Below are 18168 nucleotides of genomic sequence, written 5' to 3'. Positions count from 1 at the left end.
TATCATTTTTTCACCTAATTTCTTATTTTTTTTCCATTTTTTTCTCTTTTTTTCCCTTCTTCATGTTTTTTTTTGCCCTTTTTCTCATTTTTTCACCTAATTTCTTATTTTTTCCATTTTTTTCCATTTTTTCCTCATTTTTTTTCCTTTTTTTGTTCTTTTCCTCATTTTTTTTCCTTTTTTCCTCCTTTTCTCCTTTTCCTCATTTTTTTCCATTTTTTCCTCATTTTTTCCCCTTCTTCATGCTTTTTTTTTGCCTTTTTTCTCATTTTTTCACTTAATTTCTTAGTTTTCCATTTTTTCCATTTTTTCATTTTTTTCAATTTTTTCCTCATTTTTTCCCCTTCTTCATGCTTTTTTTTGCCTTTTTCTCATTTTTTCACTTAATTTCTTATTTTTACATTTTTTTCTCCTTTTTTTCCCTTCTTCATGTTTTTTTTTTCCCTTTTTATCCTTTTTTCCCCTAATTTCTCATTTTTTCCATTTTTTCTCCTTTTCCTCATTTTTTTTCCGTTTTTTCTCCTTTTCCTCATTTTTTCCCCTTTTCCCTCCTTTTTCAGGTCGGCTCCGCGCCATCAACCCCGAATGCGGGTTTTTTGGGGTGGCCCCGGGCACGTCGGCCAAAACCAACCCGAACGCGATGGCAGCGGTGTCCCGTAACACCATCTTCACCAACGTCGGCCACACCAGCGACGGGGGCGTCTACTGGGAGGGGCTGGACCAGGCCCCGCCCCCCGGCGTCACCTTCACCTCCTGGTTGGGCAAGCCGTGGTCCCCCGGTAAGCCCCGCCCACATAATTTGCATAAATTTGCATAAAATGGCTTAAATTGGCTTAATTTGGCTTAAATTTCCATAATTCCCCCTTTTTGCTCCTAATTCTGCCACCCTGGTGTCACCCTCACCTCCTGGTTGGGCAAACCGTGGTCCCCCGGTAAGCCCCGCCCATAAAAATTTGCATAAATTTGCATAAATTTGATCAAATTTACGCAAAATTGCACAAATTTGCACAAAATTGCACAATTCTGCCTTTTCGCCCTATTTATGGCCCCCCAGTATCACCCTCACCTCCTGGTTGGGCAAACCCTGGTCCCTTGGCAAACCCCGCCCATTTGATTTTTCGTAAATTTGCATAAATTTGCTTATTTTGGCTTAATTTTGTGTAATTTTGCGTAATTTGGCATAATTTTGCATAATTTTGCATAATTCCTCCTTTTTGCTCCTAATTATGGCCCCCCATCATCACCCTCACCTCCTGGTTGGGCAAACCCTGGTCCCCCAGTAAGCCCCGCCCATATCAATTCGCATAAATTTGCATAGTTTTGCATAATTTTGCGCAAATTTACGCAAAATTGCACAAAATTGCACATATTTTGCATAATTTGCATATTTTAAATAAATTTACAAATTTCTTCCTTTTCTATCCCATCATATCTGCATAGCATACATAATTTGCACACTTTTTTGTATATTTTCTCCTTTTTGAACCTACCTAATTTGCAAAATTCAATTTTTAACTAATTTGCATATTTTCCCATTTTCGGGCCCACGTATTTTGCATAAATTTACATAATATGCATAAAATCCGCATAACCCCATCCTTTTCGAATCTACCCAGTTCGCATAAACTGCATAATTCAAATAAATTTTAAAAATCGATTTTAAATTTTTTAAAAGTTCAAATTTTAAAATTATAAATTTTTGCAGGTTTTAAATTTTTTAAATTTTTTAAAATTTTTTAAGATTTGTTTTTAAATTTAAAGTTTTTTGCAGGTTTTATTTTTTAAATTTAAATTAAAAAGATTTAAATTTTTAAAAAATTTTAATTTTTTAAAAATTTTTAAAATTTTATTTTTTTTAATTTTTAATAAAATTTTTATTTTTTTTATAATTTAAATTTTTTTGCAGGTTTTCAATTTTAAATTTAAATAAATTTTCGACCTTTATATAAATTTTAAATAAATTTTCGAATTTCATCTTTAAATAAACTTTCGAAAAATTCGAAATTTGCATAATTCGCATAAATTTACGTATTTTTGCCGTTTTTTTTGTCGTTTTCTCTCCCGTTTCCGCACGTTTTCTCCTTCTCACTCCCATTTCTGCCGTTTTTCACCCCAAATTTTAGGCGACCCCGAGCCCTGCGCCCACCCCAACTCCCGCTTCTGCGCCCCCGCCCGGCAGTGCCCCATCATGGACCCGGCCTGGGAGGACCCCCGGGGGTCCCCATCGACGCCATCATTTTTGGGGGGCGCCGACCTCGAGGTAAGCCCCAAACCCTGATGACCTCATCATGACGTCATTATGACATCATGATGACGTCATGATGACGTCATCGCCCCCCCCCCAGGGGTCCCGCTGGTGTTCGAGGCCTTCAGCTGGCGCCACGGGGTCTTCGTGGGCAGCGCCATGAGGAGCGAGGCCACCGCCGCCGCCGAGCACAAGGGTGAGTCCTCCGAGCCTTCTGATTGGTCCTCCCGGGTCCTCCAAGGCTTCTGATTGGTCCGCTTTAGCGCCTCCCGGCTTCTCATTGGTCGGCTGGGTTTGGTTCCCGGCTTCTCATTGGTCCCCTGATGTCCCATAGCCCCCTTGGGGTTGTGATGCCCCCAAAGGGTTTCTACCTGCCCCAAAACCAAGGTTTTCGCCCAAAATGACCCAAAACCGCCCGAAATGGTAAAAAGCCCCCCCTAGATTCCATAATGACTTTAATGATGTCATCACGCTCTTCACCAATCACAAAATGGCCTCTTTTTGCCCCAAAACGACATTCTACCACCCTATAAGGATGTCCACCAATTTTCTCATTCCACCTTTCGACTTAAAAAAACCCAAAATGACCCAAAATGATAAAATCACATCCCGAGACCCCATAATTACATTTTATGACCTCATCACCCTCTCGACCAATCCCAAAATGACCTCTTTTTACCCCAAAACGCCGTTCTACCACCTAGTAACGATATCCACCAACCCTACGCCGCCATCTTTCCACCTAAAAACCCCAATACCACCCAAAATCATAAAATGTCCCCCCTAGACTCCATAATGACGTCTGATGATGTCATAACCATCTCAACCATTCCCAAAATGACCTCTTTTTACCCCAAAACAACGTTCTACCCCCTAATAACGATATCCACCAATTTTCTCACTCCACCTTTCGACTTAAAAACCCCAAAATGCCCCAAAATGATAAAATCACATCCCGAGACCCCATAATTACATTTGATGACCTCACCACCCTCTCAACCATTCCCAAAATGACCTTTTTACCCCAAAATGTCGTTCTACCACCTAATAACGATATCCACCAATTTTCTCACTCCACCTTTTGACTTAAAAACCCCAAAATGACCCAAAATCATAAAACGCCCCCCCGAGACCCCATAATTACATTTGATGACATCATCGCCCTCTTCACCAATCCCAAAATGACCTCTTTTTACCCCAAAACCATGTTCTACCACCCTATAACAATATCCACCAACCCTACAACGCTGTCTTTTGACTTAAAGACCCCAAAACGCCCCAAAATGATGCCCCAAAATAATGTTTTTTTTAACCCTCCACCCCCAGGCGGCCGCATCCTCCACGACCCCTTCGCCATGCGCCCCTTTTTCGGCTACAACGCGGGCCAGTACCTGGCCCACTGGCTGGCCATGGGCGAGCGGGGGGGGGGCGCGCGCTTGCCCCGCTTCTTCCACGTCAACTGGTTCCTGCGCGACCCCGCCCGCCCCCAAAAATTTTTGTGGCCCGGTTTCGGCCACAACGCCCGCGTTTTGGCTTGGATTTTCGGCCGGCTGGAAGGAGAAGACAACGCCCAGGCCACCCCCATCGGTTGGGTGCCCCGCGAGGGGGCTTTGGACCTGCGGGGGCTCCCCGGGGTGGCCCACCGGGACCTCTTCGAGGTGGGCAAGGAGTTTTGGGAGAAGGAAGCCCGCGAGCTGCGGGCCTACTACGAGGAGAATTTCGGCGAGGATTTGCCCCGCGAGGTCATGGCCGAGCTGGAGGCGCTGGAGGGGAGGCTGAAGAAGATGTAGGAGGGGGTTGGCTACCGGATTCGGGGGTTGGCTACCGAAAAATGGCGGTTGGCTACCAAAAAATGGTGGTTGGCTACTGTTTTTGGGGGGTTGGCTACCAAAAAATGGTGGCTACCAAAAATAAAATGGCGATTGGCTACCGTTTTTGGGAGGTTGGCTACCAAAAATGGTGGTTGGCTACTGTTTTTGGGGGTTGGCTACCAAAAAAATGGCGGTTGGCTACCGTTTTTGGGAGGTTGGCTACCAAAAAATGGCGGTTGGCTACCAAAAAATGCTGGTTGGCTACTGTTTTTGGGGGGTTGGCTACCAAAAAATGGCGGTCAAAAGGGTCGGAGGCCATCTTGGGGGCATAAAGTGGTGGTGGAGCTTCGTCACGTGGTGGTCGTGGTCTTTGTTGGGCGGCGGGGGGTGGTGGCTACCGTTTTTGGGGTGGTGGCTACCGTTTTTGGGGGTTTGGCTACCAAAAAAATGGCCATCGGGGTGGTAGGAGGTCATAAAATGGTGGCCGGGCTCTTGGTTGGGCAACACAAGATGGTGGCCAGCAAGTTGGGTGGGTGGCCACCGAGAAATGGTGGTCAGGGGGTGGTGGCTACTGGTTTTGGGGTGGTGGCTACCGTTTTTGGGGGGTTGGCCACCATTTTTGGGGTGGTGGCTACCGTTTTTTGGGGTGGTGGCTACCGTTTTTGGGGGCTTGGCTACCAAAAAATGGTGGTTGGCTACCGGATTCGGGGGGTTGGCTACCAAAAAATGGCGGCCATCTTGGCTGGCGGCCATTTTGGGTGCCTGGCGGCCATCTTGGCTGGCGGCCATCTTGTTTGGTGGCCATCTTGGGTCCTTGGTGGGCCACCCATGGGGGGGGGGGGGAGGGAGGGGGTTGGGTGACCCCGCGGCCATCTTGGTGGCCACCTTCCCCTCCTGGCGGCCATCTTGTTGTCACGTGACCCTCACTCTGCATCGCCATTGGCTGCCCCAAGTCCCGCCTCCTCCACCTGCCTCCTGATTGGCTGACGGCCCCGCCCTGCTTCTGATTGGCTGACGGCTCTGCCCTGCCTCCTGATTGGCTGATGGACCCCGCCCTGCCTCCTGATTGGCTGACGGTCCCACCCCGCCTCCTGATTGGCTGATGGCCCCCGCCCCGCCTCCTGATTGGCTGATGGCCCCGCCCTCCCTCCTGATTGGCTGATGGACCCCGTCCTGCCTTCTGATTGGCTGATGGACCCCGCCCCGCCTCCTGATTGGCTGATGGCCCCACCCCCGCCTCCCTATTGGTTATGAGACGCCCCCTGGCGGCCATCTTGGCTGACGTCACTTCCTGTGTCCCTCCTCCCCCCCCATTGGCCACTCCCCTGACCCCATTGGCCAACCGCAGCCCCCCGTCGCCCCTCCCACGTGACCCCCTCGGCCAATCCCCGCCCCCCCATCTCCCCCACCCCCTCCCCCAGCCAATCAGCAGCCACTTCCTGGATCCGAGCTCCCTTCCCATTGGCTGCCGCGCGCCCCGCCCCCCTCTTTGCCCTGATTGGCCGCCCTTGTGCTCCCTGCTCCCCTATTGGCTGTTCCCTGCCTCAAGCCCCGCCCCCGGGGGGCTCCACGCACCAATAAAACCAACCCGGAAGTGTCCCGGATGTGACGTCAGCACCGCGCTGCGCCCTTCCGCGTTTCCCAAGGGCGCGGGCGGGGCCTCGCGCACCACGTGACCCCTCCAGCCAATCACCGCGCTCCTTTTAGGCCCGCCCCCCTTTGCCCCCCCTTTAAGCCCCCGCCCACTTCCGGTCTCTCCGCCGTAAACACCCGGCGGGGCCCGAGGTGAGGGGAGGGGGCGGGGGCGGCTCCTGATTGGCCCAGCGCCTCCCCCCCCCCCCCCGCTTCCTGATTGGCTGCGGGGCCGGGGGCGTTGCCATGGTTACCCAATAGGGGCGGGGGGAGCGCGGTTGCCATGGCGACGGGGGGAGGCTGCTCTTAAAGGGGCCGCAGCACCCGGAAGTGGGGGAGTTTGGGGGGGGGGGGGGGTGGATTTTGGGGCGGTTTCCAGGAAAATGGGGAGGGGAGGGGGGCCCCGCGGTTGCCATGGTAACCCCGGGGGTCCCCCCTGTCCCCCCCCCGCAGATGGGGTCGCGGAGCAGCAGCAGCGCGGGGGGGGAGGGGCGAGACCCCCCCCGGGAGGAGGAGGAGGAGGAAGAGGAGGAGGAGGAAGGGGGAGGGGGAGGGGGGGGAGGAGGGGGGAGGGGGGGGGGGGGCGACGTGGACCTGGCCCAGGTGCTGGAGGCGCTGCTCAGGAGGTGGGGGGGGGGGGGAAAAGGGGGGGTGGGGGGGGGTGGGGGGGGATTTGGGGGGGTTTGGGGGGGTCATGGGGGGATTTGGGAGGGTTATGGGGGGAATTGGGGGGGTTATGGGGGGATTTGGGGGAAATTGGGGGGAATTTGGGGTCTTTATGTGGGATTAAGAGGGGATTGGGGGGGATTTGGGGGGGTTATTTGGGGATTTGGGGGGTTTGGGGGGGATATAGGGGGGCGGGGGGGGGTTGGAGGGGATTTGGGGGGGTTTGGGGGGGATATGGGGGGGTTATAGGGGGAAAAGGGGGTGTTTGGGGGTCTTTATGGGGGGTTTGGGGGGGAAAAGGGGGGGAATGGGGGGAATTTGGGGGGATTGGGGGAGATTTGGGGGGGTTATGGGGGGGTTGGGGGGGAGACGGGGGGGTTTGGGGGGGTATTGGGGGCTTTATGGGGGGATTTGGGGGGATTTGGGGAGTTTGGGGGGATTTGGGCTAATTTCGGGTCATTTGGGGCCAATTCAAGCGCTTTTGGGCTCCCTGGGGGTTTTGGGTCAAATCCGGCCATTTTTGGGGCCGCAAAGCACCTCGGGACCCCCCCCCTCTTCCCCCCCCTCCTCTTCCCCTCCCCCCCCCCAATTTTTTTTTAGGGGCCAGGGCCCCCCCCAGGACCCCTCGGACGACGACGACAGCGATGACGTCACCGATGACGTCACCAATGACGTCACCGCCGCTGGCCCCGCCCCCTCGGGTAACCCAGGGGGAGGGGCGTGGCTTAGAGGAGGAGGGGGCGTGGCTTGGAGGGGGAGGGGGCGTGGCCTGGAGGTGGCCCCGCCCCCTGAGCCTCCTCTCGTCCAATCAGGGTTGGCCGAGCACGAGCTGAGGGCGGAGCTGGAGCTGGCCGGGGGGCGGGGCTGCGAGAGGAACCTCCCCCGGCTCATCCGGCAGGTGGGGGGGGGGGGGGGGGTTGGGGGAAAAAGGGGGATTTTGGGGCATTTGGGGGGGAAAAATGGAAATTGAGGGGGTTGGGGGGAGAAAGGGGGTTTTGGGGGAAATGGGGGTTTTGGGGTGTTTTGGTGAAAAAAATGGATTTTGGGTGGTTTGGGGGGAAAAAGGGGGTTTTGGAGGGAAAAATGGGGGTTTTGGGGCGTTTTGGGGGGAAAAAGTGGAATTAAGGGGGTTGGGGGGAGAAAAGGGGTTTGGGGGGGAAAAATAGGGATTTTGGGGGTGTTTTGGGGTGAAAAAATGGAGTTTAAGGGGTTTGGGGGCAGAAAGGGGGATTTGGGGGGAAAAAAGTGGGTTTTGGTGGTATTTGGAGTGAAAAAATGGAGTTTTGGGGGGTTTGGGGTGGAAAAGAGGGGTTTTGGGGTGGGAAAGTGGGATTTTGGGTTGATGATTGGTGTTTTGGGGGAAAATGTGGGAGTTTGGGGATAAAAAGGGTGTTTTGGGTGGAAAAAGGGTATTTTGGGGAAAAAAGTGGTATTTTTGGGGAAAAACCGGTATTTTGGTGGGAAAAATTGGTATTTTGGGGAAGAAAGTGGTTATTTTTGGGGAAAAAGTGGTATTTTGGTGGGAAAAATTGGTATTTTGGGGAAAAACTGGATTTTTGGGCAGAAAAACAGGTATTTTGGGGGGAAATTGTGGGGTTTGGGTGGGAAAAGTAGTATTTTGGGGTGGGAAAAGTGCTATTTTGGGTGGAAAAAGTGGAATTTTGGTAGAAAAAGTGGTATTTTGGTAGGAAAACAGCATTTTTTGGTATTTTGGTGGGGAAAAAGTGGTATTTGGGGCCAAAAGCTGTTATTTCGGGGGGGGGGAAAGGCTGCTTTTTGGTATTTCGGGTTGGTTGTGCTCTTTTTTTGGGCTGAAACCCTGCGATTTTGGGTCCCTGCAGCGCGAGTGGGGCCGGTGCCGGGCCGGGAGCTTCTCGGCGGGGGAGAAAGCGCGGCTGGGGAGCAGTGAGTGGGGGGGGGGTCACGTGGGGGGGGGAGGGGTCACGTGGGGGGGTCACGTGGGTGGGGGGAGGGGTCACGTGGGGGGAGGGGTCATGTGGGGGGGGGAGGGGTCGTGTATGGGGGTGTGGGAGGGCTTGGGGGGTCATAGAGATGGTGGGGTGACCATAGAGATGCTGGAGGATCATAGAGAGGTTGGGTTGATCATAGAGATGATGACCATAGAGATGTTGGGATGATCATAGAGACATTGAGAGGACCATAAAGACATTGGGTTGACCATAGAGACGTTGGGAGGACCATAGAAATGTTGGGAGGACCATAGAGACATTGGGATGATCATAGAGACCTTGACCATAGAGACGTTGACCATAGAGTTGTTGACCGTAGACACATTGGCATGACCATAGAGACTTTGGGTTGACCATAGAGACGTTGGGTTGACCATAAAGAAGTTGAATTGACCATAGAGATGTTGACCATGGAGTTGTTGACCATAGAGGTGTTGGGAGGACCGTAGAGACGATGGGTTGACCATAGAGACATTGTCATGACCATAGAGACGTTGACCATAGAGATGTTGGGATGACCATAGAGACATTGAGGTTGACCATAGAGACGTTGGGAGGACCATAGAGATGTTGGGTTGGCCATAGAGACCCTTGACCATAGAGACAATGACCATAGAGACATTGGGAGTACCATAGAGATGTTGGGAGTACCATAGAGTCGTTGGTTTGACCATAGAGACGTGGGGTTCACCATAGAGACATTGACCATAGAGGTGTTGACCATAGACACATTGGGATGACCACAAAGACGTTGGGAGGACCATAGAGACATTGGGTTGACCATAGAGACGTTGGGAGGACCATAAAGACGTTGGGAGGACCATAGAGATGTTGGGAGGACCATAGAGATGTTAGGATGACCATAGAGACGTTGACCATAGAGACATTGAGAGGACCATAGAGACGTTGGGTTGACCATAAAGATGTTGGGTTGACCATAGAGTTGTAGGGTCGACCATAGAGACCTTGGGATGACCATAGAGATGTTGACCATAAAGATGTTGACCATAGAGACGTTGGGAGGACCATAGAGACACTGGGAGGACCATAGAGATGTTGGGGTTGACCATAGAGACTTTGACCATAGAGACACTGACCATAGAGACGTTGCGTTGACCCCCTGGAGGCCTGGGGGTGGTGCCGGTGGGCGGGGCTTCCCGAGGCCCCTCCCCCACGCTGGCCCCGCCCCCCAGCTTCCTGCCCAATCACGTGGCGGCGGTGGAGTCCTACCCGCAGAAGGCGTTCTGCGGCATCTTCTCCGACGACGGCAACCTCTTCGTCTCCGCCTGCCAAGGTTTTGGGGCGAAAAACGGGGTTTTTTGGGAAAAAAAATGGGGTGGGGGGTGTAGGGAGGGGTTTGGGGGGGAAGACTGCAGGGTTTGGGGGGAGAAAAGTGAGGGTTTTGGATGTTTTTTTAAGGGAAATGAGGGGTTTGGGGTAGGAAGTGGTTTTGGGGTGAAAAAGAAAGGGTTTGGGTGTTTCTAGGGGAAAAGTGGTGGTTTGGATGGAAAAGGGGAGGAAAAGGGGTGTTTTGGGGTAGGAAATTGGTGGATTTAGCAGGAAAACGGGGCTATTTGGCAGGAAAAATGGATTTTGGGGTGTTTCAGGGTGTAAAAAGCGGTATTTATAGAGAAAAAGGTGGTTTTTTAGGTATTTTGGGTGGGAAGAGGAGGATTTTGGACAACCAAACAATATTTTGATTGGAAAAAGCCCATTTTGGGCTATTTGAGAAAGAGAAAACTCAATTTTGGATGGGAAGAGCTCAATTTGGAGTCAGAAACGTGCATTTTGGTGTATTTTGGGTGGGAAAATCCCGATTTTGGGCACGCAAAGTGGCATTTTGACGGGAGAAAGTGCTTTTTGGGGTATTTTGACTGAGAAAAACTCCATTTCGGGTGGGAACACCTCAACTTCGAGTCAGAAAAGCGCATTTTGGTGTATTTAGGGTGGGAAAATCCTGATTTTGGGCGTGCAAAGCGATATTTTGATGGGAGAAAGTGCTTTTTGGGGTATTTTAGGTGAGAAAAACTCAATTTCGGGTGGAAAAGCTCAACTTCGAGTCAGAAAAGTGCATTTTGGTGTATTTTGGGTGGGGAAATCCTGATTTTGGGTGTGCGAAGTGGCATTTTGATGGGGGAAAGTGCTTTTTGGGTTATTTTGGGTGAGAAGAACTTGATTTTGGGTGAGAAAAGCTCAAATTTGAGTCAGATACGTGCATTCTGGTGTATTTTAGGCAGGAAAATGCCTATTTCGGGCGTGCGAAGCCGCATTTCGCTGGGGAAAAAGTGGCGTTTTGGGGATTTTTGTGGGATTTCGGGATTTTGGTATTTTGAGGAGGGATTGGGGGATTTTGGGGGGGTTTTGCCATGACCCCCGGTGCCCCAGACCAGACCCTGCGGGTGTACACGTGCCGGGGCCGGGCCCTGCGGCTGCTGCGCTCGACGCGGGGCCGCGACGTTGGTTGGAGCATCCTGGACGTGGCCTTCAGCCCCGACGCCTCCCAGTGCCTCTACTCCAGCTGGTCCGACTACAGTGAGTGGGGGGCGGGGCTTAGGGGGGAGGGGGCGGGGCTTGTGGGGAGGGGGCGGGGCTTAGGGAAAGGGGGCGGGGCTTGGGGAAGGGGGTGGGGCTTGGTGGTAGAGGTCAAGACCCAAGGGCGTTGACCTCCCGGCGTTGGGTCAAGGGGAGGGGGAGGGGCTTGTGGGAAGGGGGCGGGGCTTGTGGGAAGGGGGCGGGGCTAAAGGGGGAAGGGGGAGGGGCTAAAAGGGCCCCGCCCACTTCTGGCCCCTCCCCTTCCCCCCCCCAGTCCACGTCTACGACATCTACGGGGACGGCGACAACCACACGGCGCTCGACCTCAGGTGGGGCCTGGGGAGGGGTGGGGGTCAAGGGGTCAAGGTGGAGGTCAAGGGGTCAAGGAGGAGGTCAAGGGGTCAAGGAGGAGGTCAAAAGGTCAAGTTGGAGGTCAAGGGGTCAAGTTGGAGGTCAAGGGGTCAAGGTAGAGCTCAAGGGGTCAAGATAGAGGTCAAAAGATCAAGTTGGAGGTCAAAAGGTCAAGTTGGAGGTCAAGGGGTCAAGGTAGAGGTCAAAAGGTCAAGGTGGAGGTCCAAGGAGGTCCCTGGAGGACTTATGGGGCGTCCTGGAGGACTTATGGGGCGGCCTGGAGGAATTACTTATGGGGCTGCCAGGAGGACTTATGGGGTGGCCTGGAGGACTTATAGGGCGTCTGGAGGACTTATGGGGCGGCCTGGAGGACTGACTTATGGGGCAGTCTGGAGGACTTATGGGGCGGCCTGGAGGACTGACTTATGGGGTGGCCTGGAGGACTTATGGGGCCAGTTGGAGGACTGACTTATGGGGTGGCCTGGAGGACTTATGGGGCAGCCTGGAGGACTTATGGGGGGCCTGGAGGACTTATGGGGTGGCCTGGAGGACTTATGGGGCAGCCTGGAGGACTTATGGGGTGGCCTGGAGGACTTATGGGGCAGCCTGGAGGACTGACTTATGGAGCATTCTGGAAGACTTATGGGGCGGCCTCGAAGTTTATGGGGCGGCCTGGAGGACTTATGGGGCCGGTTGGAGGACTGACTTATGGGGCGGCCTGGAGGACTTATGGGGCGGCCTGGAGGACTTATGGGGCGGCCTGGAGGAATTACTTATGGGGCGTCCTGGAGGACTTATGGGGGGTCTGGAGGACTTATGGGGCAGCCTGGAGGACTGACTTATGGGGCGGAGTGGAGGACTTATGGGGTGGTCTGGAGGACTTATGGGGCAGCCTGGAGGACTGACTTATGGGGCGGCCTGGAGGACTGACTTATGGGGCGGAGTGGAGGACTTATGGGGCGGCCTGGAGGACTTATGGGGCTGGTTGGAGGACTTATGGGGGGCCTGGAGGACTTATGGGGCAGCCTGGAGGACTGACTTATGGGGCGGAGTGGAGGACTTATGGGGCGGCCTGGAGGACTTATGGGGCGGCCTGGAGGAATTACTTATGGGGGGTCTGGAGGACTTATGGGGCCGGTTGGAGGACTTATGGGGCTGCCCCACAGGCCGGAGGAGCGCCGCTTCGCCGTCTTCTCCCTGGCTGTGGGGCCAGACGGGCGCGAGGTCCTGGGGGGCGCCAACGACGGCTGCGTCTACGTCTACGACCGCGAGGCCCAGCGCCGCGTCCTACGGGTCAGCCCCACGGCCGGGGGGCGGGGTTGTGGGGTGGGGTGGCCCCATAGATCGCCCGCTGGCCCCATAGATCATTATGGGGTCATGGTGGCCCCATAGATCAAGGTTGGGGGGTGGTGGCCCCATAGATTTTCAGGTGGCCCCATAGATGGTTATGGGGGGTGGTGGCCCCATAGATCGCCCCATGGCCCCATAGATCATTATTGGGGTCATGGTGGCCCCATAGATCATGGTTGGGGGGTGGTGGCCCCATAGATCATGTGGTGGCCCCATAGATGGTTATGGGGTGGGGTGGCCCCATAGATCACCCGCTGGCCCCATAGATCATTATGGGGTCGTGGTGGCCCCATAGATCAAGGTTGGGGGGTGGTGGCCCCATAGATCTTCTGGTGGCCCCATAGATCGCCCGGTGGCCCCATAGATGGTTATGGGGTCGTGGTGGCCCCATAGATGGTTATGGGGTTGTGGTGGCCCCATAGATCATGGTTGGGGGGGTGGTGGCCCCATAGATCTTCTGGTGGCCCCATAGATCGCCCGCTGGCCCCATAGATGGTTATGGGGTGGGGTGGCCCCATAGATCATGGTTGGGGGGTGGTGGCCCCATAGATCACCCGGTGGCCCCATAGATCATCAGGTGGCCCCATAGATCATTTTGGGGTCATGGTGGCCCCATAGATCGTGGTTGGGGGGTGGTGGCCCCATAGATTTTCAGGTGGCCCCATAGATGGTTATGGGGTGGGGTGGCCCCATAGATCGCCCCATGGCCCCATAGATCATTATTGGGGTCATGGTGGCCCCATAGATCATGGTTGGGGGGTGGTGGCCCCATAGATCTTCTGGTGGCCCCATAGATCGCCCGCTTGCCCCATAGATTGTGGTTGGGGGGTGGTGGCCCCATAGAGGGTTATGGGGTCGTGGTGGCCACCACAGCTCCCAGTTGGCTCCTGGTGGCCCAGAAGCTCCTCTTGGTCCCCCCCAACCCCAAATATCCCCTCGTGACCCCAAAAACCCCCAACCCCCCCCCCCAAAAACAAAACAAAACAAAAGAAAACAAACAAACAACAAAAAAAAAAACGCAAAACGCAAAAAAAAAAAAAAGCCAAAAAATGCAAAAAAAAAACACAAAAAAACGCCAAAAACCCCCAAAACCCCAACCCCCTCCCCCTAAAAAACCAAAACCGCCAAAAAATGCCAAAAAACGCCAAAAATGCCAAAAAAAGCAAAAAAAAAAAAAAAAAACAAAAAACGCCAAAAAAAGTCAAAACCCCCAAACGGAAAAAAAACGCCCCAAAAAAACTCCAAAAAAAATGCCAAAAAACTGCAAAAAACGCCAAAAAAACCCAACAAACAACTCCAAAAGCCACCAAAAAAAAAACAAAAGAACGCCAAAAAAACACCAAAAACCCCCCAAAACCCCTAAAAACGCCAAAGAATGCAAAAAAAGAAAAAAAAAATACTAAAAAACGGAAAAAAAACGCCGTAAAACGCAAAAAAAAAAAAAACAAAAAAACTCCAAAAGGCACCAAAAAAAAAAAAACAAAAAATTGCCAAAAAAATGCCAAAACCCCCAAAACCCCTAAAAACGCCAAAAAAAACGAAAAAAAAAACCTAAAAAGTGCTAAAAGATGCCAAAAAATGCTAAAAAAAACCACCAAAAAAATGCAAAAAAACTCCAAAAAAAACACCAAAAAACGCCAAAAAACAATAAAAAACACCAAAAAACGGCAAAAATCGTCAAAAAAAACATTAAAAAACGCTAAAAACGCCAAAAAACACTAGAAAACGCTAAAAAAACACTAAAAAATGCTTAAAAAAAGCCAAAAAATGCTAGAAAACACCAAAAAACACCAAAAACACGCCAAAAAAACGCCAAAAATGCCAAAAAAATGCTAAAAACGCCAAAAATCACCAAAAACCCCCCAAATCCCCCCAAACAGGTCCCCGCCCACGAGGACGACGTGAACGCGGTGGCGCTGGGGGACGCCGGGGGCCACCTCCTGCTGTCGGGGGCGGACCCCCCAAAACGCCAAAAACCACCAAAACCCTCCAAAACCCCCAAAACCCCCCCAAAGCCCCCAAACCCCCCAAACACCCCCAAAACCCCCAAAATCCCCCAAAACCCCTAACCCTCCCCAAAAAAACACAAAAATCCAAAAACGCAAAAACCAAAAAAAAAACAAAAACACCAAAAAAAAGCCAAAAAAAAACCGATAAAAAAACACCAAAAAAATCCCCAAAAAACACAAAAACGCCAAAAAAAGAAAAAGCCAAAAAAAACACTAAAAAACGCTAAAAAAAAAAAAAAAAAAACGCTAAAAAACGCTAAAAAAACACCAAAATACACTAAAAACACCAGAAAACGCCAAAAAACGCTAAAACCGCCAAAAAACGCCAAAAAAACACTAAAAACGCTAAAAAAAGCGTCAAAAAACTCCAAAAAAAGCTAAAAAAGCGCCAAAAAACGCTATAAAAACGCCAAAAAAACACTAAAAAACACCAAAAAATGCTAAAAAAAGCAAAAAAACGCTAAAAAACGCTAAAAAATGCCAAAAATCACCAAAAAACGCCAAAAATCGACTAAAAACGCCCAAAATCGCCAGAACTCCCCAAATCCCCCCAAAATAGGTGCCGGCCCACGAGGACGACGTGAACGCGGTGGCGCTGGGGGACGCCGGGGGCCACCTCCTGCTGTCGGGGGGGGACCCCCCAAAACGCCAAAAACCACCAAAACCCTCCAAAACCCCCAAAACCCCCAAAAAAACCCAAAACCCCAAAACCCCCCCAAAGCCCCCAAACCCCCCAAACACCCCCAAAACCCCCAAAATCCCCCAAAACCCCTAACCCTCCCCAAAAAAACACAAAAATCCAAAAACGCAAAAACCAAAAAAAAAACAAAAACACCAAAAAAAGCCAAAAAAAACCGATAAAAAAACACCAAAAAAATCCCAAAAAAACACAAAAACGCCAAAAAAAGAAAAAGCCAAAAAAACACTAAAAAACGCTAAAAAAAAAAACAAAAAACGCTAAAAAACGCTAAAAAAACACCAAATACACTAAAAACACCAGAAAACGCCAAAAAACGCTAAAACCGCCAAAAAACGCCAAAAAAACACTAAAAACGCTAAAAAAGCGTCAAAAACTCCAAAAAAAGCTAAAAAAGCGCCAAAAAACGCTATAAAAACGCCCAAAAAACACTAAAAAACACCAAAAAACGTTAAAAAACGCCAAAAAACGCTAAAAAACGCCAAAAATGCTAAAAATCGCCCAAAATCGCCCAAAATCGCCAAAAATTGCCAAAAATTGCCAAAATCGCCAAAACTCCCCAAATCCCCCCAAAAATAGGTGCCGGCCCACGAGGACGACGTGAACGCGGTGGCGCTGGGGGACGCCGGGGGCCACCTCCTGCTGTCGGGGGGGGACGACGCCGTCTGCCGGGCCTGGGACCGCCGCTGCCTGCGCCAGGAGCGCCCCCAGCCCGTGGGGGTCCTGGCGGGGCACCGCGACGGGGTCACCTTCCTGCACCCCGGGTGGGGAACTGGGGGGACTGGGGGGGACTGGGAGGGGGATTTGGGGGGGTTGGGAGGGGATTTGGGGGGATATGGGGGGACTGGGAGGGACTGGGAGGGGTTATGGGGGGACTGGGAGGGGATTGGGAGGGACTGGGAGGCACTGGGAGGGGATTGGGAGGGGTTATGGGGGGACTGGGAGGGACTGGGAGGGGATTGGGAGGGACTGGGAGGGATTGGGGATACTGGGATATACTGGAGGGGATTGGGATAGACTGGGATATACTGGGAGGGGACTGGGAGGACTGGGAGGGGATGGGAGGGACTGGGGGGGATGGGAGGGGATTTGGGGGGATATGGGGGGACTGGGAGGGACTGGGATATACTGGGAGGCACTGGGAGGCACTGGGAGGGGACTATGATGTTCCTCATGGTTCTACCATCCCCGTTGACCCCAATCTTGACGTTTTTCACCCTGTTGACCCCAATTTTGATGTTCCTCACCCCATTGACCCCATTGACCCTAATCTTGATTTTTTTCACCCCATTGACCCCAATCTTGACATTTTTCACCCCATTGACCCCAAATATGACGTTTTTCAACCCATTGACCCCAAATATGATGTTTTTCACCCCATTGACCCCAATCTTGATATTTTTCACCCCGTTGACCCCAATTTAATGTTCCTCACCCATTGACCCCATTGACCCCAAATATGACATTTTTCACCCCATTGACCCCAATTTTGACATTTTTCACCCCATTGACCCCATTGACCCCAATCTTGATGTTTTCACCCCATTGACCCCAAATTTGACGTTCCTCATGGTTCTACCATCCTTAATGACCCCAATCTTGAAGTTTTTCACCCCGTTGACCCCAATCTTGATGTTTTTCACCCCATTGACCCCAAATATGACATTTTTCACCCCATTGACCCCAATTTTGATGTTTCCTCATGGTTCTCCCACCCCCGTTGACCCCAAACTTGACGTTTTTCACCCCATTGACCCCATTGACCCCATTGACCCCATTGACCCAAACTTGACGTTTTTCACCCCATTGACCCCAAATATGCCGTTCCTCATCCCGTTGACCCCAAACTTGACATTTTTTCACCCCATTGACCCCAATCTTGACATTTTTTCACCCCATTGACCCCAAACTTGCTGTTCCTCACCCCATTGACCCCAAATATGACGTTTTTCACCCCATTGATCCCAACCTTGATGTTCCTCACCCCATTGACCCCAAATATGACATTTTTCACCCCATTGACCCCAAATATGCCGTTCCTCATCCCGTTGACCCCAAATATGACGTTTTTTACCCCGTTGACCCCAATTTTGATCTTCCTCACCCATTGACCCCATTGACCCCATTGACCCCATTGACCCAAACTGACGTTTTTCACCCCATTGACCCCAATCTTGACATTTTTCACCCCATTGACCCCAAACTTGCCGTTCCTCACCCCGTTGACACCCAAACTCCCCCCCGATGACCTCAGCGATGACGTCACCCCCCCTTATAGGGTGACGGGCGCTACCTGGTGACCAACTCCAAGGACCAGACGGCCAAACTTTGGGATCTGCGGCGCCCGGCGGGGCCGGGGGTTTTGGCGGCCGCCCGGCGAGCCGTGGCCGGCAGAGTTGGGATTACCGCTGGCAACGCGCCCCACGGCGGGGTGAGATGTGGGGCCGGGGGGTGGTTATGGGGTGGTTATGGGGTGGTTTGGGGTGGTTTGGGGTGGTTTGGGGTGGTTTTGGTGGTTATGGGTCACTATGGGGTGGTTTTGGGGTGGTTTGGGGTGGTTATGGGTCACTATGGGGTGGTTATGGGTGGTTGGAGGTGGTTTTGGGGTGGTTATGGGGTGGTTTTGGGTGGTTATGGGGTGGTTGGGGTGGTTTTGGGGTGGTTATGGGGTGGCTATGGGTCACTATGGGGTGGTTTGGGGTGGTTATGGGTCACTATGGGGTGGTTATGGGGTGGTTATGGGGTGGTTATGGGGTGGTTATGGGTCACTATGGGCTGGCAACGCGCCCCACGGCGGGGTGAGATGTGGGCCGGGGGTGGTTATGGGGTCAGGGGTGGTATTGGGGTGGTTATGGGTCACTATGGGGTGGTTATGGGGTGGTTGGAGGTGGTTTGGGGTGGTTTT

At 52.2% G+C, this 18168-nt stretch overlaps 1 protein-coding gene across 1 annotated transcript in view; it reads left to right on the top strand.

The window, feature by feature from the left end:
- Positions 1-6048: 6048 nt before the first annotated feature.
- Positions 6049-18168, top strand: part of DCAF11 (DDB1 and CUL4 associated factor 11) — a 31828-nt gene continuing 19708 nt past the window's right edge. The window contains exons 1-8 of the mRNA XM_068664562.1: positions 6049-6314; positions 6955-7055; positions 7167-7252; positions 8196-8263; positions 9518-9618; positions 10710-10856; positions 11131-11185; positions 12374-12500. Of these exons, the coding sequence (XP_068520663.1) occupies positions 6103-6314; positions 6955-7055; positions 7167-7252; positions 8196-8263; positions 9518-9618; positions 10710-10856; positions 11131-11185; positions 12374-12500 (897 nt within the window). The 5' untranslated portion in view covers positions 6049-6102. The remainder of the gene's footprint in view (positions 6315-6954; positions 7056-7166; positions 7253-8195; positions 8264-9517; positions 9619-10709; positions 10857-11130; positions 11186-12373; positions 12501-18168) is intronic.

This window comes from Anas acuta, chromosome 33 (genome assembly GCF_963932015.1).
Source record: "Anas acuta chromosome 33, bAnaAcu1.1, whole genome shotgun sequence".
In the NCBI taxonomy this organism is placed as follows: Eukaryota; Metazoa; Chordata; class Aves; order Anseriformes; family Anatidae; genus Anas; species Anas acuta.
This window is presented reverse-complemented; position numbering and strand designations above follow the sequence as displayed.